The 22,686-nt window shown below is 38.9% G+C and overlaps 2 protein-coding genes across 2 annotated transcripts in view; both read right to left on the bottom strand.

Moving 5' to 3' along the window:
* Nucleotides 1–6,904, bottom strand: part of LOC147334769 (uncharacterized) — a 38,006-nt gene extending 31,102 nt beyond the window's left edge. The window contains exon 1 of the mRNA XM_086274929.1: nt 6,688–6,904. The gene's annotated coding sequence lies outside the window, so the exon portion shown is untranslated. The remainder of the gene's footprint in view (nt 1–6,687) is intronic.
* Nucleotides 6,905–11,295: 4,391 nt separating this feature from the next.
* Nucleotides 11,296–22,659, bottom strand: LOC147334768 (arfaptin-1-like). Its single transcript, XM_086274903.1, has 8 exons — nt 22,233–22,659; nt 20,196–20,296; nt 16,413–16,509; nt 15,469–15,581; nt 15,164–15,385; nt 14,042–14,199; nt 13,649–13,823; nt 11,296–13,121 (listed from the first exon to the last, which is right to left on the bottom strand). Exons 2-8 carry the CDS (start codon nt 20,265–20,267, stop codon nt 12,966–12,968), a joined length of 993 nt encoding a protein of 330 aa, XP_086131029.1. The 5' UTR covers nt 20,268–20,296; nt 22,233–22,659; the 3' UTR covers nt 11,296–12,965.
* Between the last annotated feature and the right edge of the window lie 27 nt (nt 22,660–22,686).

Below are 22,686 nucleotides of genomic sequence, written 5' to 3'. Positions count from 1 at the left end.
AGGTCAGAGGTCAGTCCAAGTATTCACAGATCACAACCCTTTAGTTTTCCTCTCCAAGATGTATAATCACAACCAGCGGCTTATGCGTTGATCACTGATTATTCAGAATTATACCCTCAAAATCCATCACAAAAAAGGTTCAGAAAACATTGTAGCAGACGCACTCTCCCGTGCTGTTTAGAGAGGTCACCAAACCCTAAGTTTGGTTTTTGAAGGGTGAGAGTGTTACGTGCCAAGGGGTGTGGCTTTGCTTTTGTACTGTTTTGTGTTCTATTCATCTTTCAGGCATCAGGCCTCCCCTGATTGGCCAGTTCGAAGTTGATTGGCAGGTGTCTATTGGCTGGACTGGGCTCAGTTGGCCAATCACACTCCAAGAAACACTACAAATGAGCCGCTCCCTGGCCAGCTGGTGGCTGCTGGCTTCTGCTTTGACAAACATTTGCGAACAGGCATCTTTATGTTGTGTGTGGTGGGAGGCTGGACAGGTAAGCCGGGGTACCCTATACACTGGTTGTAGATTTTACTCTGTTAGTCACACTAGGTTATGCGGTTGATGCCACCCTTGTATGTTTTCACTGACTTTTATCGAGTAGCTAGGTAGGCCTTTTGTTTTGCATTTTTCTTTCAGTTAGGCTAGGCCCTGGAAGCTACTGACCTCTTTTTGTTTTATTACTTTCTTTGATTTGGATCAACCGCCCAGTCCTCCTCCCCCACCTCTTTACTGTTGTTAAATTTGACTATCCAGGCAAGCACCCAATAAATCCTGCCTGATACTTAACTGTTCTGTGGTCTTCCTCCTTCATTGATTGTGGTTGTCCAGTGTTGCTGTCTCCTTCCTAACCTTGCCTCCGCCATGGTGGGGGGGACGTAACAGTCAGGTTCATGCAGCTGCGTTCAGATAACAGCCACACGCTGCACACTGAGCTGTTTAACTCACTGCAGCGACTGTAAACTTTATGAACATGTGAAACAAGCTCCACACCTTAAGTGTGTCTCTTATAAAGGTAGCTCTCAAAACCACTGCTCGCTGGATACAGTCAGCAGTCATGTTAATCCATCCATTCATTCTCTTCCACTTATCCAATCCTAGATTTTAGCTTTTCCACAGATACTAACTGGAAGTACAGTTGTACTGATATATTGTTTACTTTTTTAAGGTTAGCCTAACTTTAATGAATGTTTCAGTGTTGATACATATAATTGCATTTGTAGAAAATTCCTTTGTTTTCCATCCATGCATTCACCCGCTTATCCTTAGAGCCCATCCCAGCTACCATAGGGCAAGAGGCAGGGTACCCTCTGGACAGGTGGCTATTCTGTTGCAGGGCTAACACAGAGAGACAGACAACCATTCACACTCACATTCACACCTATGGGTAAATTAGAATCGCCAATTAACCTAACTTGACTAACAACATGTCTTTGGAGTGTGGGAGGAAGCCGGCGTACTTGGAAAGAACCCACGCTAACACGGTGACAACCTGTAAACTCCACACAGAAAGAGCCCAGGACCTTCTTTCTGGGGGGTGCTGACCACAGAGCAAGCAGTGCTAACCACTGCTCCACCATGCTGTCCCAGTCATACTAGCTTGGGCAACAGTGGTTAGCACTGTTGCTGTAACACTGTTAGCTTAACACAGTCATGCTAGGCCCTTATGTTTCAGGGTGAAGTAGTGAAAACATCCTCTAGTTGTTCTAATAAACAGCAGAGAAGCAAACCAACTAAGTGTCCTGTGTGATTATAGGGGGAGGAAGTCGATCTGGATCGATGGACACAAACAAACAAATTAATAACCTTAAACATGGCGAATGTGCGCGACTGATGAAGGACAGAACATTTCCAACTCTGTCAAACTGGATAAGAGTTTAAGGCCAGTAAATGTGCAGGGATGTAGTTCCAGTCTGACACAGATCTCAGAAAAAAGGCAGGCGAGACTTTAATATCAGGGCCGAGACTTTCTTTCAGCTCAGTGCCGTCAGCGTTGTCATGTTGAGGGTTATTTTGTTCCAAAACGCAAAAGATTTTTTTGTTTTTTCAGCTATTCTGTGGAAAAAAATATCTCACTGACATCTTAATGTGAAGTGTTTGTGAGAATGGACAAAATAAGTGCTGGTTTGCTGAAGGAACCGCGACAAATAAGGCGCTCTAATCCCCCGGTGGTTTGACACCGAGGCAGAGCTCAGAGAGTTTCCAATAAAGCCGAATGTCTGCACATGAAAATCTGCACGTCTGCCTGAGTTTCTGCAGGTGATGCATTTATACAGGCCATCTCTTCTGGTTTCACTCCATGTTTTGCTCGAAGAGTGGATCATAGCACCATCACAGATGACTTTTCCCCACATTTTCACATTCGTGCAATTGTTCAATAATGCAATTTACTGTACACAAGCCTGTTTATGTTATGCTAACCACGTTTGCTTGGTGCTAATTCTGAATCCAGCGAGATCGTCTGATTTAACTTGATTTTATTGATATTTTTAATTAGATTGTTGCATTATTTGTTATTTGTGCACAAACTGACAGCTTATGTATGTGTTTATTTCTTTATTTTATTAGTAATTGATGTTAACATTTTTTTTTTTAAATCACTAGATGTTTGATCATCTCTGCTGTTGCGTCATTTTCAGGTGATTTAAATGCATAATGTTACAGTTTTGTTTACCTACAAAACTCCTGATTTTACTGACAAATAATTAAAAAGCAGCTTTCACAATTATAGCCTTTCTAATTATAACATCTATAAAAAGTTAGCCTATTATATAGGCTGTCTTTATTTGTCTTTGTACTCCAGCTGCTGTTCGCCATTTCAGATTTATACTGATTAACTAAATTCTTCCTCAGAGAAACTTTTATGGATGCCTCTGCAATTATTATTTTTTAAACACACCTTTAATGTGCAAATTGAACAAATTCACTTGCTAAAAAACGCAATATAAATAGGTTTAATTTGTAGGCACAGAGTTGTTTCTGATTATTAAAGAAAGCCAAATTCCTCTCGGCTCTGCGTGCCTGTGTGCCTGAAGCAGCCGATGTAATGACAATCGCAGAGATAAAAAAAGAAAAACATATTGAGATAATTACAGGCTGTTGGTACAGTGTGATGAGCAAGCTGACAGCATCATTGTGAAGCTGTTGCCACAGCTCTGAGGGCTAAATTAAACAGAAAATGGAGGGGAAACTGCTCCAGACTGCAACATGTGAGTCACAGCAGGCTTTAAATACATACGTATTTGTCCTCCCTCCTGTGATTTCTGTAGGTTTACAGGATGGCTGGTTGTTGCTCAGCAGTCTGACAGATTAGCTCCCACACTTTCTCCAGCACTGACAGATCTAACGCCTCAGTTTGAGGATTACAGCAGCAGGTCGGCGGACTGCGCTGTCACACTAAATATATGAGGTTCAGGGTGGAAGAAGAGAATTTGAAGCCCTCCTGAAACCACCGAGTCCAAAAGTGTTGAGGAAGTGTTTCAGAAGTAGAAGAACAAACTGTCCAAGAATGTACTCGTAAAAATGAACCATCATTTTTCACTGAAACCACTTTTAAATACTTGGACACTAACCATAAATCTATAATGATGCATGTATATATACACTTATATGATAACAAATTATAAATATAAATTCCCTTGGTTTCCTTATATGTTGTGTTCCCGCCATCGTCGCCCTGCAAACACAGTGCTACTCTCTCTTTAGAAATAAAGTCCTCAAACATCACAAACACATCGCTGCTAGCATCCAATAAATAACCAAAAGTTTAACTGAAAAAGCATCCATAAATATGTAAACCATTCAAGAATCTGCAAAAGAATTACCAGTACATGTAACACAGAAACCACCAACACAGTTTTAGAAATGATCCCCCTTACTTGTCCAACATCCAATTAACAAGCTAATGGCATTACAACAGGAGAAGTGATCAGTTACTATAAAACAGGACACAAATGATTTCAGAGCGCGCAGCAGACCTGCCACAAAGACTCGCTCTTAGTCACCGTGGAAACCCCAGTAAAACCTGCTGATGAGCAGAAGGCCTCTGTCTCATTGAGCCGGGAAACAACAGTAAACACATGTGTTTGTCTGTATGGCTGTGAGGGGTGGTGAAGAAGGACCCCCCACACTGATCAGTCTCGGAAAGGAATCTGAGCTGCTTTTAAAGAGCATTAGCATGAAAAACGCTCCACTTCTGGCTGTGGGTTTGAGCTCCGTTGTGCCAAAAACAAAAACAAAGCAATAGAAAAAAACGCTTTAACAAAAGAGAATCTCTTTCACGGCTCTGCTGATGGGCTGATGGTTGCTTTCTTTATCTGAGGAAGAGCTTTACCGCTGTGTTTTACAGTCGGGGAGGGTCAAGCAAAGCAAAGAGCTGGCTGAGCATCCCTCGTCTCTGGGGTTACCACGGTGACGGGGACATACGGTGACAAACAGAAACCCGTTTGTTAAATGTCACCCGGTGGTGTCGTCACCGGAGCTCCGGGCAGGTCAGGGGGTCAGGCGGAACGCATAACCCGCAGAGAGAGCAACGAGGCCTGGCCACAGTCTGCGGGGAGGCTCGGTCAGAGAACCAGCTGTTTGTCTGCTGCACACAAATTATCCAGATAAAAGGACAAGACAGGATGTAATGCACAGTGCTGTGAATTAAATCTATTGATTTGTTATGTTTGTGCATATTTTTTTACTTAAATATTTTAGATCATCACCTACCATCAGGTAGGTTTGGATCATTTTTCCCCCAATAAAGGAAATCGTCATTTGTATTTACTACTCATTTTTGTTTAATATTAAAAGCCAAGAAATGAGAAGCTAACAAATCCTTTTTCACAGCCCTGCACCTTCACATTAATGATGTGTGTACAGTAATCACACAGAGGTTGGACAGGTTCTTAGAGATTCAAAGAAACTTTCTGACACATTTTAAAACTGCTTGGTGGTTTCAAGGGTGCAGATCTGACCATGAGACTGTGCTGAATCCAAAATAAATCAAAGCTGTATTCTGTGTGCACCGCTAAGCAGCAAATTAAACGGAAGCATACTGAAACGTATCTCCTAAAAAGACGAAGCTCGTTTATTAGAAGTGGTACCATTTAATTCAGACCACAATAAATACCAAAAGAAAAACAGACAATCTTACAAAATAAAAATAAACCTTCTATTTTGAATATTATTAGAAGACTCCGTTTAGTGTAAAGCAAGGTCAAAAATCAGGTGGCACAAGCTGTTATATAACAAAAGATTAAATTCACAGATTTCTGAATGTAGTCTGGTTTACTGAAATCTTATAAAAAGTGGATAAACTAAAAGTAACATAGTTGTTTAAAAAAATAAAGATATCAACCAAAGACTTAAAAACTGATTTTTCTGTTTCATTTTTTGTATTAATATATAAATTGAAGAGGTTTTCTTTATATACCAGTGCTTGGTAGATGTATTGATGTGATAGGCAATGATTTAGAAGCAGGTATAAAAATGAACATTTTTGATATATATTTAAAACATGCGCTGCTGAGTTTGTCTATTTCCTCAGAGAAAACCATCGAATGAAGGACAAAAAAGGATCTGAAGGCATGTTCTAGACAATTAATCACACAAAAAACAGTTTAATGATTAATGAAAGCAGCCAGAGCCACAGCAGACTGCATTTCACTGTATTAAAGTGTGACAGCACTCATGGAAAAGCACCAACAAGCACCAATCTGTCACAGCAGCTATGACTGCAACAATGACTGTTTTGGATCTACTAGAAGTACTGAAGTGGGGCTAAAGTATTCTTGTATCCGAGCATATTTATCCTAAGAAACAGCAGCACTTTAACCTCACTGTCACTAAATTACCATTATAGAAATATTATGGGACATAAGCACCACAAGTACACTGCAGAAAACACTCTAAATACTGCACCAAAACCACAGCAAAGGCAGTAGACCAACAATCAACTTATCAAGGATACTAAAAGCACAAACATAATGAATATTCCAGAAATCTCACTGCACAGCAGAATACCGGGAAACCCCAATAAAAGCTCAGTCCAAAGAATCTCACCAGCCACCGGTATACCTCGAAACCGGGGGTCGTTTTAATTTAAGGTCACAAGCAGCCCAGTTTAATGCTAAGGTGGGAGGATTACATTTAATGAACCCTGCATTTAAAACACAGGATGAACAGCCTGAGGGGGGAAAGCTCCGTTTCAATAACAGGTCTGCATTTTTCCACATTTCATCAGCTGACTGAACAATGTGTGTGCAGCACAGTTACGGCGTCTCTGTGAAGGCACAGGACACCGTAACTGTGCAGGACTTTGACTTCCCTGTGAGGTAACATGTATTTTAATGGAAAGCTGCTATTCACACAGTTTTACACCTGCTCCAAATGATTGGTGTGAAGGTGTGAATATATCAGATTAAAACATTAATGTCAGTGTGAGTATCACATGAACCATGCCGGAACACTGTCAAGTTTGAACACCACTTAATTAATCATTATAGGAATATTACGCCGCTGGCTGTTTGTGTTGATCCAAGAATTTACAGAAATTTGCATGTAGTCTGGTTAGCGCAAAGCGCCCCCCCTATTAAACAGCTCGTTAGTCTGTCAGATAACTTATATTCAGCTCTGAAGTTACATTTCTGGCAAACTAAAATCAATTTAGTTAGTTATAAACCAGCGGTTAGTTTTCTGTTAATATAACTCACCCTACTGCGCGTACTCAGCGGCGCTGCGGCTCCTATACAAAAGTCCCGTTTAAAAAATGTCCAAATATACAGCAAAGCGATGTCAACTGATCCCGGTCGCATCCACATGAAGGGTGCTGCTTGCAGCCAAGTTCTGGACTGACAGAAGCAGGGAGAGAGGAAAAAGGAGGTAGGGATCCCGAACGCTGCGCATGCGTGTTTACTCAGGTGAAAGGAAAAGCGCTGTCTCTGGTGCGTGCGTGTGTGCAGCTCAGATAAGCTCAAACAGCCCCTCCCTTGGCAAACAGTCAGGCTTCCCTTCTCATGGTTATGTTTATTTATGAAAAATAAATAAAAACACATCATATCAGTGTTAAGCAGCACACTGGGTGACAGCTTTTTTCAGTGAGTTTACCTTTGGTAGTTCATTGCTACTTAAGGCTCATTTATTCTGCCATAAATATATAAAATATGACTGGATTTTCTGAATTTACCTGCTTTTACAGGGGGAGACTCTTTAGGTTACAAAACGTGTACAGAGGTCTGTGGATAAATTAGAGTACTCCAGACTGTCATTTATTTGAAGAGTTTATGGTTTAAATCACTGCATTAAAGTCTCATTGAATAGGACATGACAATTATGAGAAAAATCCTCAGTTTCTTACAACCTTTGGATTTCTATTTTTTGGGGGCGTTTTGGGGGTAAGGGATTTTTTCCTGACAATTTTCATCATGTTTTTATATAGAAGGTGTTATGACAGTAACATTTCTTCTAATTTCAAATGTGTAGAAATAAACTTCTGTGAGGGCTGATGAGGTCCTACCTCCACAAGCCACTGCAAACACAGCATCCACCCTTTTGCACCTCCTCGTAGCAGTCAGGAGCTATAATGATTATGCTTTATTGTCCCTTTTGACCCTAATAGTGACCATCATTTCCAAAGTAAACCCCATGTTAGATTCAACAACACTACAAATTAGTGACTGAGACCGTAAACTCCCTAAGAAAGTGTTTACTGAGGCGCCAAAGCGAAGAAGCTGAAGGCCTGCTCCTCCACAGACTTCTGTACAATCACTTCTTTCTGCAACTGCCCCTAGTGGTCAGCAGAAAAAATACAGCTTTAAAGCTCTAATGTATTTAATGACAGATTGGGTCTCGATCAGTGGTATCCTACACTGTCATTGGCCATCGCTTAAAACGCTCACCTTACTGTTGAGAAAAGTTTATCTCGGGTTCCACAGAGAGCATCGCCTGTGTTCAGTTAGCCAATCAACTACATACACTACTAGCTTTCCACTTCTCACTTGGTACATTGTCTCCTTACTTTCCAGACGCTTTCTTCTTTTTGTTTAATTTTTTCCTCATGTATGACCTTTCCCTGTTTTTGGATTTTTGCCCTTTGCCAGCCTCTTGTAGGAAGTGTTTCCTTGTGAGCGCTTTGGATTTAGGGGTTTACTGCATTTGTGTCTTCTGCTCCTCCTGTAAACACTTACAGTGATTTGTTAAGAGATTTCAGTGACCTACAGATGGACACCCTCCCTACAACAATGTGACAAATTCATCACTAAACGAATATTAAAGTAATACAAACGCACATCTATGTTAGAAAGACACACCTTCAAACAAATACGAGTAAAGCAAAGCTGAAGCTACTCAGTGCGTGCTTCAGTCTTGACAAGTTAATCATCGAGTTTGTGGACGAACCTCTTTTAAAAAAAAACAAAAAAACAAAACTGGAGCTGAGACAAGAGAGGTGGGAGTCTTTGTGAGAAACTCTATCCCGCTGGTGAAATGTTTGGGAAAATGAGCCTGGATGCAGGAACACACATTCACAGACTCGCTCAGACAAATAGTAGAATCAGTTTTGTGTGCTGGTGTTGCCAGGTGAGTAATTGCCTCTCTTTAAAGCAATCAGAGCAACAGAACCACAAACAGACCAGGGTCTTATTCTAAAATCGCTTCACTGATCCCCTCCATTTAAAGCAAGAATCACAACACTGCATACTAATACACCCTGCTTCAAGTCTAGTCCTTTTATTCTTGGAAAACAATTATAATGACACTGTGCACACGTAGATTTGATGTTTTAAGGTTTCTTGTTGCTGGTGTTAAGTTGAGCTTGAAGGAAAGTCAAGGTTAGGCCAGCATCTGTCATCATTAAAGAGTCTGCTGAGTGAAGAACATATTTTGCTTGCATAATATACACATTTTTTTCTGGAATTCAGTATATTAAATATTAAAATGATGGATGGTCAAAATTTTAATGGTCAAAATTTTAAATACTTTGATACAAATGCATAAATGTGAGTCTTTTTGAGTCTATAGCTGATGTTTTATCTGCACATCCAGAAAGTAGTTTAACAATTTACAAGTGCTGGATGCTGCCCCTCGGCAAGCTTCCAGATGCTGGTCAATGAGATGAAAGTGAGCTTTTAGTGCAGGGATTTAAAAAAAAGGGAACTAAATTGGAGTGTTTCAGACAGCAGTTGTATGAAGAGCCAAACTAAATCATGTGAAGCTACTCAAGTAAAGCCACAGACTAAAAATGTAGCAGAGGATGAGCTGTTTGTATAGCTAAACATTTCTTAAACTCAAAGATTAGGAAAAAATCCATGTCTGTTTTTTATGCTTCAAATAATTATGTGAAGCATAAAAATCGGTAACTTTAAGTAAATATAAAAATACATAACCATAAATAAAGATAAAAATACATGACCTTATTTATGACTTTTAATATGTGCTAGTCGTAGCAGTATTGTGTTGCACTTTTTCAAGTTTGACTACAGCTCAGAGAGTAAAGGGGCAGGGTTTGTACAGTGGTCAAGCTGGTATCTTCCATAAAACTACAGCTGGCTGCAGAAATTTACTAGAAATCAAGTCACTCTTTGTAACTGATTTCACCTGATGATAGCCAGCCACCGAAAATACTTTTCAGTCTGTGAGGATAAAAAAACAAAACAACAACAAAAAAAACAAAGACTTTGGCAAAGGAAAGAAAAACCAAAGCACCTGGCAAAATCTGACCGGGAATTTGTGAAACTAAAATGAAAAGATTTGATGAATCTGAGTAAAATCTGAAATGATTACAGAGTCAAACTGTCAAAATCAAGCCAGAAATTCATGAACAAAATCTTTTATATTTGTACACTCATCAATTTTATTTCATAGGTTTATTAACATATACAGAGTAAAATAATTTTGCCTTGTGTCTACATACATGTTGGTCCTTTTTCTTCACATCTAATAAAAAGCAAAATTTATATTTTCACTTTCAGTTTTACTTTAGCCCTGTGGGTAAAATCCTGAGAAAAAGCTGACTGATAATCAAACTGCTGAAACAAAGCCAGTTGACAACAAACTGTGGTGGTGTTGGGGGAAAAATCCCCAAACTTTCATTTGCCTGGTGAAAACCCCAACCTCTTTCTGCTTCAATAAAAAACAAGCAGACAAAGTCAACTCAATTCAGTCAATTCAAAGACTGTGGCTTATCTTTTCTAGACATATTAGATTTGGCAAGTTGGGTGTAACCACCATCTGACTTAATGAAAGAAAAAATATATATATACACACATCAAATACAAACCCACAAAAACAAATTCAAGGTCATCTTATTAGATTTTCTCCTTAGCTTTCAACTTTGTCTTGCAGATTTCCTACAACTGATGACTGCACAATCCCAGAAACCTCTCTTTAAGCTAATATTAAGGTGTTCTACCAAATGCAACTGAAAGCTCAAGAAAAATAATCTAGTAAATGGACCTTGAGATAAGATTACTTTTCAAACTACTCTTTTTTTTTTTTAATTGTCGAAAAATAAATTAGCAGTCAATCAATATATTCACCACACACAAACAAGAAGTAATGAGCTTGGATCAAAAGTGTGGATTCATGCTCAAAATATAATTTAAAACAATCAGAATGTTGCACGGTTTCCTCTAACAATCTAAAGTCAAACCAAACCATTTCTTAAAGATGTCGAGCCTGAAAGTGATTTTGGTCACCAAACACATCACAGGAGTATCAGTTTACACCCAGTGGAAATTCCCTTTAAAGTCACAGATACATCAGGAAAGGGGAACTCAAGTCACTGGCAGTTTACACATTTACATGCAAGAAGGTCGTTGGGACATTATTGCACTGCATCTTACAGTCATTGCATATTTGGTCTTGTTGAGGTATACAGACACAAACATAAGAGTATTCATACATGCCAACATAACATAAGGGAGTCGTTCAATGAAGATTACTACAATCTTATGAGTAATGCATATGGCAGACTATGGTTTGGATAGAGTGCAAAGTGTGCAAGAAAATATGGTAGATGGACAAAATAACAGGAACAGGCACGAGCAAATCAAACCCCCCAATATTATTTCAACACAATTTTACCATTTCATCTGCTTTTTTGTCCATCAATGGAAGAGTCCCCAAATTTTTGGTTTCATTTGGGAAAATACAAAAACAACAAGGTAGCAAATGTGTTCATCATCCTCAAATAATGCATATCTACGAATATAAAAGTAGTGCATTGGCTCCCGAGTCGCCCCCGAAAATGCTAACTTCAGCTGACCTTTCCTCACCAAAAAAAATTTCTTGAGCTCAGAAAGTAAACAGCCTAAAACTGGAACTTAACTGGTTTCATTAGTCTTTATTTGGTTGTGTAGCTTACAGATGAAAATAATAAAACAGAAGTGTGCAGGAACCTGTACATTAATAGGAGTGTTAGTTCAACTCTAATATTTGGCTGATGGTTAAATATTGCTGGAAAGTTGTTTTTAGCCAACATTTCTATACTTATAAGGCACCATGGTCGACATATAGTAAAACTTTTTTTACAGCTTTACCCATTAAACACTTTGCTCAAATGTTCCCTAAAAGTCTGTCTTTCTCTAAAAAACAAACAAACAAACAATGTATTATGACCAACACACAGCAAGATGAATCCTACTGGAAAAAACAAAACAAAACAAAAAAACAGTGCCTGTGTGGTTATTTATTTAAAACTCTACAACTTTTATTAATGTGCAACTCTTAATGTGAACGTCCAAAATAAAAAGGAAAACCTTTTTACTGGTGAAGCCTGAAAGATTGGTATTAAACAACAAGCAGTGCTAACATACTAGATAAACGCCAACATTTTTGGCTATTAGCAAACCACTGGACCAACATGTTTTTGCACCGTGAACAAGCGAAGAACATGACCAACAGCCAATCAGACCAGGGGTTTAAACCAAAATCTCTGGCATACTGACAACCAACGCTCACTATCGACATCACGATCACTGTTTTGTTGTGACTGACCTTTAGAGGTGACAGAGTTGCTTGTGATGTAAACCAAGTGGCAACCAGCCAAGAACAGTGATACTGTGATAGCTACATTTGGAGGTGGCCATTCTTCAGCAGTCAAAATAAATAAAACACAAAATCTGAATCACACATAACCAGTTGCTGGATTTGAGTTTGGCATTTTGGTTTTTATCGATATACAAATACGCACATCAAATCCAAAGGTTACTGACTTGTTTTAGGTTTAGGTTTCAGCATCAACAGAAGTTGAAAATGACAAAAACCCCCAAAACAATTAGCTGATATTTTCACACCAGTTAGATTCTGCTGATATCTGCAGATATTTGACACTCAGATTTAATTTGCTTAATGTTGCTGGTAGAGACAAGAGAACTGTAGCAGCCTTTTTTGACTATGAAACTGTTTTCCAGCAGTGGTGTTGAGGCACTTTCGGGAGCTGTGAGCTTGTGACTGCAGTGGCTGAGGATTTTGGAAGTTCAAAGAAAGGCTTACTGACTCCTGGAGGATTAGATGGATTTACTCCCCAACACACTGAAACAGAGGTAAGAAACCCAGGAGAGTGCAAATGTTTGTATGTCTATGAATAAATGCATTTTACTGAATGAATGAGATGATATTTCTCTTAAATCAGAATTATTTTTAAGACTTATTACAGACTCACATTTTGAGACCTTTTCAAGGCCTTTCCAGACCTCCATGAGTTACACCAGAACCCATGAAACCCTTTCTACATCCCAAATAAATTATTTTTGCTAACTCCCAATTTTCTGTAGCGAACACTCAACTTTGTTTCCAGAGCTCTTTGTGAGGCTGGAAATTCATCCCAAATCTAACAAATTAAATTCCATTCTGGTATAAATGAATTAATCACATTAAACATTTCTAGCTGAGTACTCCCAAACTTTTCTCACAGAGAATCCATGAATGCCAAATGTTCCTCTGACTCCCTCCGATTCTGCCTTACAGCTCTATTGGTTGTTGCTTTTCTGTGTCAACTTTCTTCCAGGAAGGAGGGGACATCGGTGCTGACGTTGTTGAGATGTTCTCCGGCCTCTTGGATGTTCTTCTCCAGGAAATTCTGACAGGACAAGCTGTGAGCTGCAAAGGCGCCGTGGAGCATCCACAGCTGATTACGGAGGACTTTGACCTGCATAGGAAAGAAAAAATAACACTTTTTTATTAACTGTGTTAGATGACACTACAATAATTTTACTCAATTCACATGTGGTTATTTAAGTTATTGTTATTCCAACTTAGAAACACTGCAGATTAGAAAGTTAGCTAAAACCCTAAACTATAACAGTGACACTGGATTGGGAATTTGTTGTACCAGGTATAAAAACGGTGCACATCGCTTTGTTTTAGCATCGTATTGTCATTTAAATAAGAGTATTTTACTGGGGAAAAACTGATCAACTGTTTTTATTATATAAACATTATTATTATCGTCATCTCCTAATAAAAAGTAGTCATATCAACAAAATATGGCTTAATGTGACAGAATATTTTATAGTCGAATAATTTGGGGGAAAAAATGCATGGAAACGATGAGAAACCTTAAAAGATGCTAAAAACTATTTCACTTGTCACATGGTTTCAGTCATACGTCGTCACCTCCATCTTTATTCCCTAACTTCAGATGCACAAGGTAAAGATCAATCCAATACTTGTCACCTTGTTCCCCTCCAGCAGCTTGACTTTGACTGACAGGTCGTCTCGGAGCTTCTCGTACTTCTCCCTCTGAGTCTGGAAGTCTTTCTGGGCCTGCTCCAGTTTGGGCACGGTGACAGCATCACGGGGGCCCATGTTCAGCTCCTCCAGATCGACTCGGAACGCATCATACTCGATCCTGGAAGACAGGAAATTGACACGGATGTGTGCACTGAAGCTCCCTGTTGTATTGTAGTGGTTAGGCATCTCTCATTTGATCTCAATTTCCTGCTGCGTGGGTGCAGAGATTGACCTCCCTGCTTCTTTCTGGTTGGATGTTAGTTTGATTGCAGAGTCACTGTCACAGCACATGAATTTATTGAGAAAGGGAAAAAGGAAGTGTGCTTTTTAACCCACCTGACAGTCTCATACTGCTTAGCATTGATCATTGTGTCTTCAATGGTTTTGTTGACCAGTGTGTTCATGTCAGATGTGAAGGCGTTGATGGCTTCCGTCAGCGTTTCGCCGCTCTTGGAGAGAAACCTCTGAGCGTCTGCATTTATGCCAAACTCCAGCTGGTATTTATATTACAAAGAAAATGCAAGGTAAGCATGACGCATAGAGACATAAAAGCCACATCAATGGGAACTATAGCTGGTTAAATGAACCTGAATCATCTGTTAGGTTAGTTTACAACCAGAAAAATGGCAAATCAGTTGAACCCGAGATCTTTAATGGCGATATCATCCTCTGGATTCCAGTTTATGACTGGACAAGATATCAAAACATTTCTTAAAGATTTCTTAAGGTTTACATGGACTCTGTGTAGCTTTTTCCATATATTAAAGCCTTTTTATCACCAATTTCTTAAAATGCTGTAAGCTTGTCTGACTGTAACAGCTTGAGAGATTTCAGTGTGAAGGACTCTGAAAATCTAATTTATGTGACGTTTGTGCTTCTTCCAAGTGCCCACAGTGAATAACGCTAGCTCACGCTAGTTATGTAGCCAGTGAATATTTGGAAGTCACAGCTCTCTCATTACATTTGGTTTCAAGATACCAAGATATTTAATGACGAAAGCTCTCCGATCTGGGCGTCACAGGATTTCACTATTTAATTATTATTATCATTAATATTATTTAATTAGTGAGGTCTTTCATACTGTCTGTGGTGGGGAACCAAACAATCTGTCTGCACTAGCAGGTAAACTCTGACGTCTTTACTTGTGAGTTCGACTTTTACTCCTTTATTGGCACTAATGTGGAAGTTATACCCGAGTGTTGACATCTATCATTCGGGAAAATATTTCAGCAAGTCACAATCAATATGACGACCAAAAACAGTAAACAATCAGGAGATTGTGTTTTTACAGCATAACTTGGGGATTTTTATATATAATCTTTGGACAAAGAAACTTAGAGTTCAGCATGTCACCAGCGCTGGATCTAGTAATTCTAAATACATCAAAGGTTACTGTATGTAATCCTGTTAGCATTAGCAGGTAGACTTAAAGTAGCAGCTTGTATCCCCAATACTTACGTGCAGAGTTGGGGTTTTGACGCTGAGTTCTGTGAAGGCATCCCCGAGGTTCTTCTGGGTAACTGTGAGCTGAGAGAGCTGACTGGCAAGCGTCTGAGCCAGACTGGTCATATTTTCATAGCGCTGTCGGTCGTCTTTGAGCAGCTCGAGGCGGGGCTCCAGGTCCAGATCCACGGTACGAGACCCACGGCCAAGCTTCTCCGAAAGAGCCTGCCTGGTATACTGTGGGGAGACCAGATCGATAGTAAATGATTATATCTGGCACCAAAGTACAGTAACAGGAAGTCTAGTCAAAATCCTCCAACCTTGTATTTGGTGATGCTCCAGTTGCGAACTCTTCTGAACTTCTCGCTGGCAGGGTTGCTGTTGTTACCTTGAATCACCACACCTTGGGGTATCTCAGGTGTGAGTGAGAAACCTGGAGTTGGGGTCAAAAATTTATATAATCATCAAGTCATATTCACTTGCAATGAAAATACAATGGAGTTCATCTGATGTTTTTAATGTTAATTATATTTAATGAACCTACCATTTACACAACGCATGACAAAGAAAAAGAAGTAATCATAATATTTCAATAATCTCTTTCAACTATTAAAATGTATGGATCAGACTGGATCTACAAAAGCTGTTAAAGTTATTAAAATGTTAACTTGTTGGACAGACACATAAATAATATTGCACTTCTCTATGAAAACACTTCAAATGTGCGTACAGTTACACTTCAGTATAGTGATGCTTCTATCAGCAGCAATAACAGTGCATTTGATTGGATGCAACAGGAGTCTAATGACTTTGCTGCAGTTTTCACACTCTGGAGCGCCCTCTAGTGGACAAAGCTGAGCATCAAAATATCCTTAAAATACCTCAAGTAAAAATATTCTGTACATGGAATCATATACATTACATTACTGGATGATTATTATTATTGACTAGGCAACATGTATATCACTTGAATATTGCAGCTAGAGAGGATTTGAATTACCTGTACTGTGCTGGGTACATTTATGTCTAATAATATTCCTTCCCAATTTATTGGGAGAGTTGTATTTAAAAAACGCTAAATAATAGTAACTAAAGATTTAAAATACGTGAGATGGAGTACAAAGCACAATAAAAGTACATTAAAACTTTATGCAAGGTACTTGAATAAACGGGCCAAATTATAGTCTACCAATGGACTGGAATATCCTACACCACTGGCATTAGAGGTGGGTGGTGTTCAGCTGTAAGTCCTTCACTCCTTTACCTTTGCTCTGCTTCTGTTCCTCTGGAACATCTGGAGTGGTCTCAGCTGTGGGGGCAGTAACATCGTTGCTGGCGTGGCTGCCATTACCGTTTGCTTCCTGTAAAAAACATCACTGTTTAATTAACGGCTTCTATCATTATACGGTCTACTGAGGACATGACGTGCCCAAGCAGCTTGTTGTATCTAAAAGTTACTTGCAGATCTCTTTGACCTTCTCAAAATTCAAATTTTGACTGGTCTGTGGGGTTAGACTGGTCTCAGTTATACTCGCAAATTAATGCAAATCAAGCAGTTTCAAACAATTGTTTTTGCTAGCAATCGATCACCTCCTTGATGCGAGGTTTTGGCATGTCTATGAATAACATGCACCTTACCCCATAGACTAGCTTAAGCCAAAGGCCCAGTGTTGTCACTTCTAACAATCTCCATTAACCAGTAGCACCCAACAGCAACGAAAGGAAATGACACGGCTCATAATTAGCTACCAAAAATCAATTAATTGAAACTTTTCAGTAGGTTTGCTATAAACTGCACGATTAAATAATTAACCAGTGAGCTACAGACATGCCACCCCTGGAAAGTAAAGCATTTCTTTTGACTAATTTCACACTGGTCACCCTTATCTGCCAAAACAGAGGCAACTGACTAACATACAAGGGGCAGTCGTTTAGTGTGGTCTCCTAACTTTGACAAAGTGCCAGGGTGTAGATTCTAAGTTACTGTACCAGTAAGCATATCTTACATATGTTTTCTAATGGAATAATGACTCACTTTCCCAAAACTCACTCATACGCACACACACACACACACACACACACACACACCTGGAAGGCTCACCGTGCTGCAGGAAATTAGCTCAAAGGTTTCGTGCCACATTGAAGTGACAGCGAGGCACACAGTGACGCAAATCAAGCCTCTCAGTGCCCACCTTGGATTTTTCCAAAGGTTAGAGGAGCTTATATGTGACTGTAAGGGTCCGGATTTCTGTGGAGAGTTATTAAAGGTCCAATAACAGAGGTTTATCGAGAAATTGTTTCTCCACTTATCAGTCCTCTATAGATATCCTCTCTATCTATTAACTATAGGCCAGACATGCTGTTATTTTTTGTGATTTAAGCTGTGAAGAGATCTGGGTTCAATGGTTCATACCTTTTCTGAAATACTTTCCTTCTTTTACTAATGGAGTCTGTAGTAGTTTCTACCAATGTTTGGTAAATAAAGTTAACACATGACATGACACTGAATTGGATAAGTGAAGATGGATGGATGGAGGCATTTCATTTATTCTTTTCACCATGTTTAATGTTTATTCCTGAAGAACTCTGGTGCTACCAATGGTCTCCATTTATGTGTATAACATTTGAATCGAACAGCAGATTTTCAAATCTGAGGTTTCACAGGTGGCTTGAGCCATCAAAGTTTCCATGACTGGTGACCCACCAGATTCTATGTTGTTTTTAGACAACAACTCAAACCATCAATCTAGTTAATATATTTTACAGTGTTGTCATCAAATTAATCGAACTAATTTATACATGGAAAGAAAAATGAGAGATTAAAGAGACAGTTTAATGTGGAATGAATATGATTAACCAGCACAACAACCACTGGGACTGAAGCACAAAATGTTCACTTGAGGTTGGCTCCAAAGTGCTCCCCAACTTTATATCCAAAATAAACATGTTTGCAAATAAAAAGCTGTTTTGGCCTCTATGGATGGTTCCCTCCATCATAACTGCACAAAGACTCATGTTTTTATAAGTCATCCATTTGGAAACCTCTAAGGCATAAAGTTAGGAGTGCAGTCACTTCGACAAGTTTCCAGATACAGAGCTGTGGTAATCCATCATCTCTTAGTCACTGAACTGGACCTCCTGACCATGTTAATGGTGGGTTTTTTGTGGAGAATGGATTTATGTGATGCATGGATTGTTGTATGGTACAGACCATCCAACAAGTTTGTATTCCAGGTTTGAGTGAAATGGAGGATCCACCATTTTTGGGACTTCTGTGTTCTTTTCATTTATTGAGCTGTGGCGGTGGCAATAGAAGAAACGTTTGTGTTTGGCCCTCATAACATCTCAAATGAGGTAACATCACATCAGCCCCCCTGAGAACAGAGTTTTATAGATGAACCTTTCTCCCATTATTCTTGTGTTTGTGTGTATGCAGGAGAGAATGTAAGACCGTATGTTTGAACACTTATGTGTAATGTAAGCTTTTATTCAGACGCTTTGCAAAATTGTATTTTTTAATTGTGCTCTACAGCCTACATTTTCTCCACACACGCATAAACCCTGAGGTCTGTCTAGCAAAGGTTCATTTTTAGTGGAATGTAAAGAGTATGAAAAGAAAAGGTTTCACAAGTTTACTCGTATTAAAGTGTAACGTGTGTGGCGTCAACCTTCTCATGTGACCACTGAAAGCATGAAAAAAAGGAACCATTGTTTTATTTCAGTCAGTCACCGGTCGTGAAAACAAAAAAGCAAAACAACAAGCTGCTGGATATTCACGAGCAGCAGCTGAAACGTTTCAGTTTACAAAAAGCAACTACATGTAGATGCAAGGAGCACCACTCCTGCCTCCCGCTGTCACACACTTAATATTAACCACAACAACGGTCTTCGAATCACTGATTCATCTGCTCACTGTGAATGTTCATCGCACCAGTTTGCCTTTGTTGTCATGGCAGCAGCTAATAAGATTACAGAATCTGCCCGCTTTTGTTTTTACCTGCCAGGTTGCACAGCCACATGCATTAGATGTAAAAACAAGTGCACTAACCACAGGTCTGTTTTAAATCTACACATCGCTCTGATGCTTTGCTGCTGAGCGGCGGCAGGAGCAACGGCATGTCGTTTGTTGTCCTTCACATGAAACTTTTACTGGTCGTTTAAGATTTTCCAGTATTTTAATTGAGGGCTTTAAAGTAGAACGTGCTAGTTTGTACACTGGACATTTTTAGTTCCAATGAAAAGCGTCCACAGTGCTGTTTGTGGATTATACAAATGAGCTGATGTTTACTCTACTGGAAACCAGCAGCATTGGGGTGTGGTCTTTAAACCACAGCCTGCCCTGTTAAAGACGAGTACAATCAGTTATTCAGGATGGCTACAGCTTACATGAGTTGATAAACTGAACACTTTTTTCCAATGATTATGAAACACTTATAATTTTCTACTTCTTTCCTTTCATTTTCAGCACAAAGCTCTTGTTTGTTATGGGTTTTAAATCAAGCACAGACCTTCTGTTAACAGCAGAGTATTTTCTGTACTTTCTAAAAGCCCTGACTCACTCGCTGTTTAGTTCAGCTCAATACAAAAAGGACAAATTGGTCAACAAGATCCAGCTAGTACAAGTACCAGTCTGAAAATGCCTCTTTGGGGGAACCTGAAGAAGGCTTGTTAACATCCATCTCCCTAACACTTTTTTTGATAGTGATGTGATATGTTAGTGCCACTTCAAATTGCCATCGCTCTCCCAACAAGACCTCACAATACAGCCTTTACACTCACTGTTTGTCCTCCATCATCTTAACCAATTTTGTCTCTAAACTTGTCTTTTTTTTCTATTTTAATTATATTTAAATTCAGTGAAATCCTCTGTTAAAAGGCATCTACTAAAATTTTCAGATCCAGCATTATGTGCCATTATCTGCATGTATATATACACATGTCCATGTTTCTGCCTCCTACCACCATCTGCACAACAATATTTCCCCCCTTCTTCACAAAAAGCAGGTCCTACTAAACTCTTATTGCTCGTGCCATCGAACAGGCTCACCTTTGGAGGAATTTCTTCCTCTGTGACAGCGGACGCCACGGTGACACTTCCTCTCTGCTCCACCACGGCCATCCTCCTCTTCCTCCCTCGCTCCTCTTTTACTAGACAAACAGAAAACAATCATCTGTGCTGTTAAAAAACTTGTTCACGTGATTGTTATGAAAAGTTTTTCAGAGTGGTGTTTCTACCCAATCATTTCACCAGCTGTTTTTATTAGAATGAGCTCTTTAATAGAAGCTAAGCTACACCTGACTATTACTTGATTATTGATTAATTATTATTATCAGTAAAAATGCTGTTATTCATCGTGTTCCATAAAATAAACAAAAAAAAGTAAGTGAACTCGTTTAAAGTCAAACTATCTTTGGATGTTTAACCAGGACAACACTGATGTGATGCAACTGTACACCTTTTGTTTAAGCCAGTGTGAATATGACTGGTTTTTATGCCTGGGTGGCCTCTTAAACAAAATGTGTGTATGTATTGCTTATATATTCAATATTGCTTTAAAATAACGGTCAAAATAAATGCCATGCAGTGTGAGACTTGCTTCTAAGATTACTTTAGTTAAAGGAAAACATGGTAGAATAAAAGCACAAACAGGATCAGCATCTCTTTCAGTCTAGAATCTAACGCCACCTATTGGTCACAGAAGTGCACAGCTCTAAAAAAATGAAAGTCCGCAAATGAAGGCTTATCTGACTTCCAAATGCTTTAAACACACCCTGCATCCTGCAAAACAAACCTCGTGCCATCTTAAAACAGACTGACAACATTACAGAGGGAGTTTAAACACATGCTGACTGAACAACTTTATCCAAAAGCTGCATGAATCACTCACGAGCTGGGACGTGTTTGCCATTTACGGGGCCTGTGAGTCAGTCACTCTTATGACATGGACAAGTAATAGCCACTGTAACACAGTAATAAAGTTAAATCTTCTAAAACTTTACTTAACTTTACTTAAAGTACAAACCTCTCATTATATGTGCGATAAGACAGATCAGCAGGTAAACGGTGACCTTTGACCTCACGTGTAATATCACAAGGCAGAAATGATCCAGACAAAGTTATTATGCAAACGTGATATAAAAGGCCGCATTTAAAAAATAAACAATGCAACAGGAAAAATTAAGCTAATCTAAACGTCTGCTTATTAAAAGGGAAATATGCTTTACTTCCACCAACAAGTCGGTGAACACAAAATTATCGTTTTTGTTGCTCAGAGTAGAGCCAAATAAAAGCCAGAAATGTAAAACCTTTTTGTTTAAACTACTGTTACGCATATACATTATTTTTAAATTCATTTTAAGTTTTACAAAACCTTGAAAAAGAAATTCGTGAAACAATTAGAGTTAATTAAAAATTAGAATGAATAAAATGTAGTCAGATTTACCCATTTACCGCACAACATCATATGCTTTATTTAAAAATGTTTACATTTTTAATAATGAAATCTTCAATAAAAAAAAAAAAACAATGACACTAATATAATAAAATAAAGAAATCAATTAAAACTGTATTAAAACACACACACACACCAAATGCCTAGGTGCTTTGTTTACATCTTTTTTAGTTCTTCGTAATTTTTATTATTTAATTCTAAAGATTTTCTGCAGCTGGATTAGTGAAAAGTTTGCAGGTTAAAAATAGAGAGGAAACCTAAACTAACAACGATTAGGTAAAAAGCAAACAAACAAAAAACAGAAAAAGAGAATGAATTTCTGCATCATTTTACGACATTAATCTTAGTAATAGCCTGTATGTGTAGTAATAGTTTCCTGCTGTATTCACTCAGTTTCCAGTTTATTGCTACATCGAGCTGGAAGTTGAAAGCCTCATACAAGTAGAGTTTTTTAAAGGTTTTGCAAGAAACTTCTGAAGTATTTTCACACATGACAAAGTAACTAAATCCAGTTTTTACATCAGTTTATACGCGTTAAAGGCGGATTAAAGAGTGTTTAAGTCCCTCTTGTCATCAAATAAGTTAAACAGAAACAGACAGCGCCCATTCGAGACACTGCAGACAGTTTTTACCTTCACAGCTTTGAAAGAAACTCTGCTTTTTCTTCTTCCGGGCTTCTGCTTTTTTCCCTGCCGTCAGCTCCGCATATTTAAACCTTACAAGCTGAAAACTGGACTAATTAAAAAGTTGTGAAGCAAAATCAAGAACGAGGAAAAAAAGTCACACACACCCGGAAGTTTTTTCGTTTTTCTGTAGGGGATGCTTGCGTTAACCTCCTGTCCTCACCTGGAGGGGCGGTGATAGCAATATGAGGTATTAGAGAATTTCTAAATAGTCCTCAACATCCTAGAGCACATCGTCTACAGCCATATTAGCACAGCCAGTGTTAACGCTCTAACGTTCAGAAGCACAAGCTTTCACATTTTAACAGTAAATCGATGGGATATAATTCAACTGACTAATGATGTTTTTCTCGCGACATATTTCAGTTCCACGTTAGTAGCGCATCTGGGAAGACAGACAACT

This window comes from Aulonocara sp. 'chitande type north' Nkhata Bay, linkage group LG3 (assembly GCF_057382095.1).
Source record: "Aulonocara sp. 'chitande type north' Nkhata Bay isolate Kocher_YH1m ecotype deep benthic linkage group LG3, A_spYH_male_GT1.1, whole genome shotgun sequence".
Classification (NCBI taxonomy): Eukaryota; Metazoa; Chordata; class Actinopteri; order Cichliformes; family Cichlidae; genus Aulonocara; species Aulonocara sp. 'chitande type north' Nkhata Bay.
The sequence above is the reverse complement of the archived record's forward strand: the minus strand, read 5'-3'. Positions and strand labels throughout refer to the sequence as shown.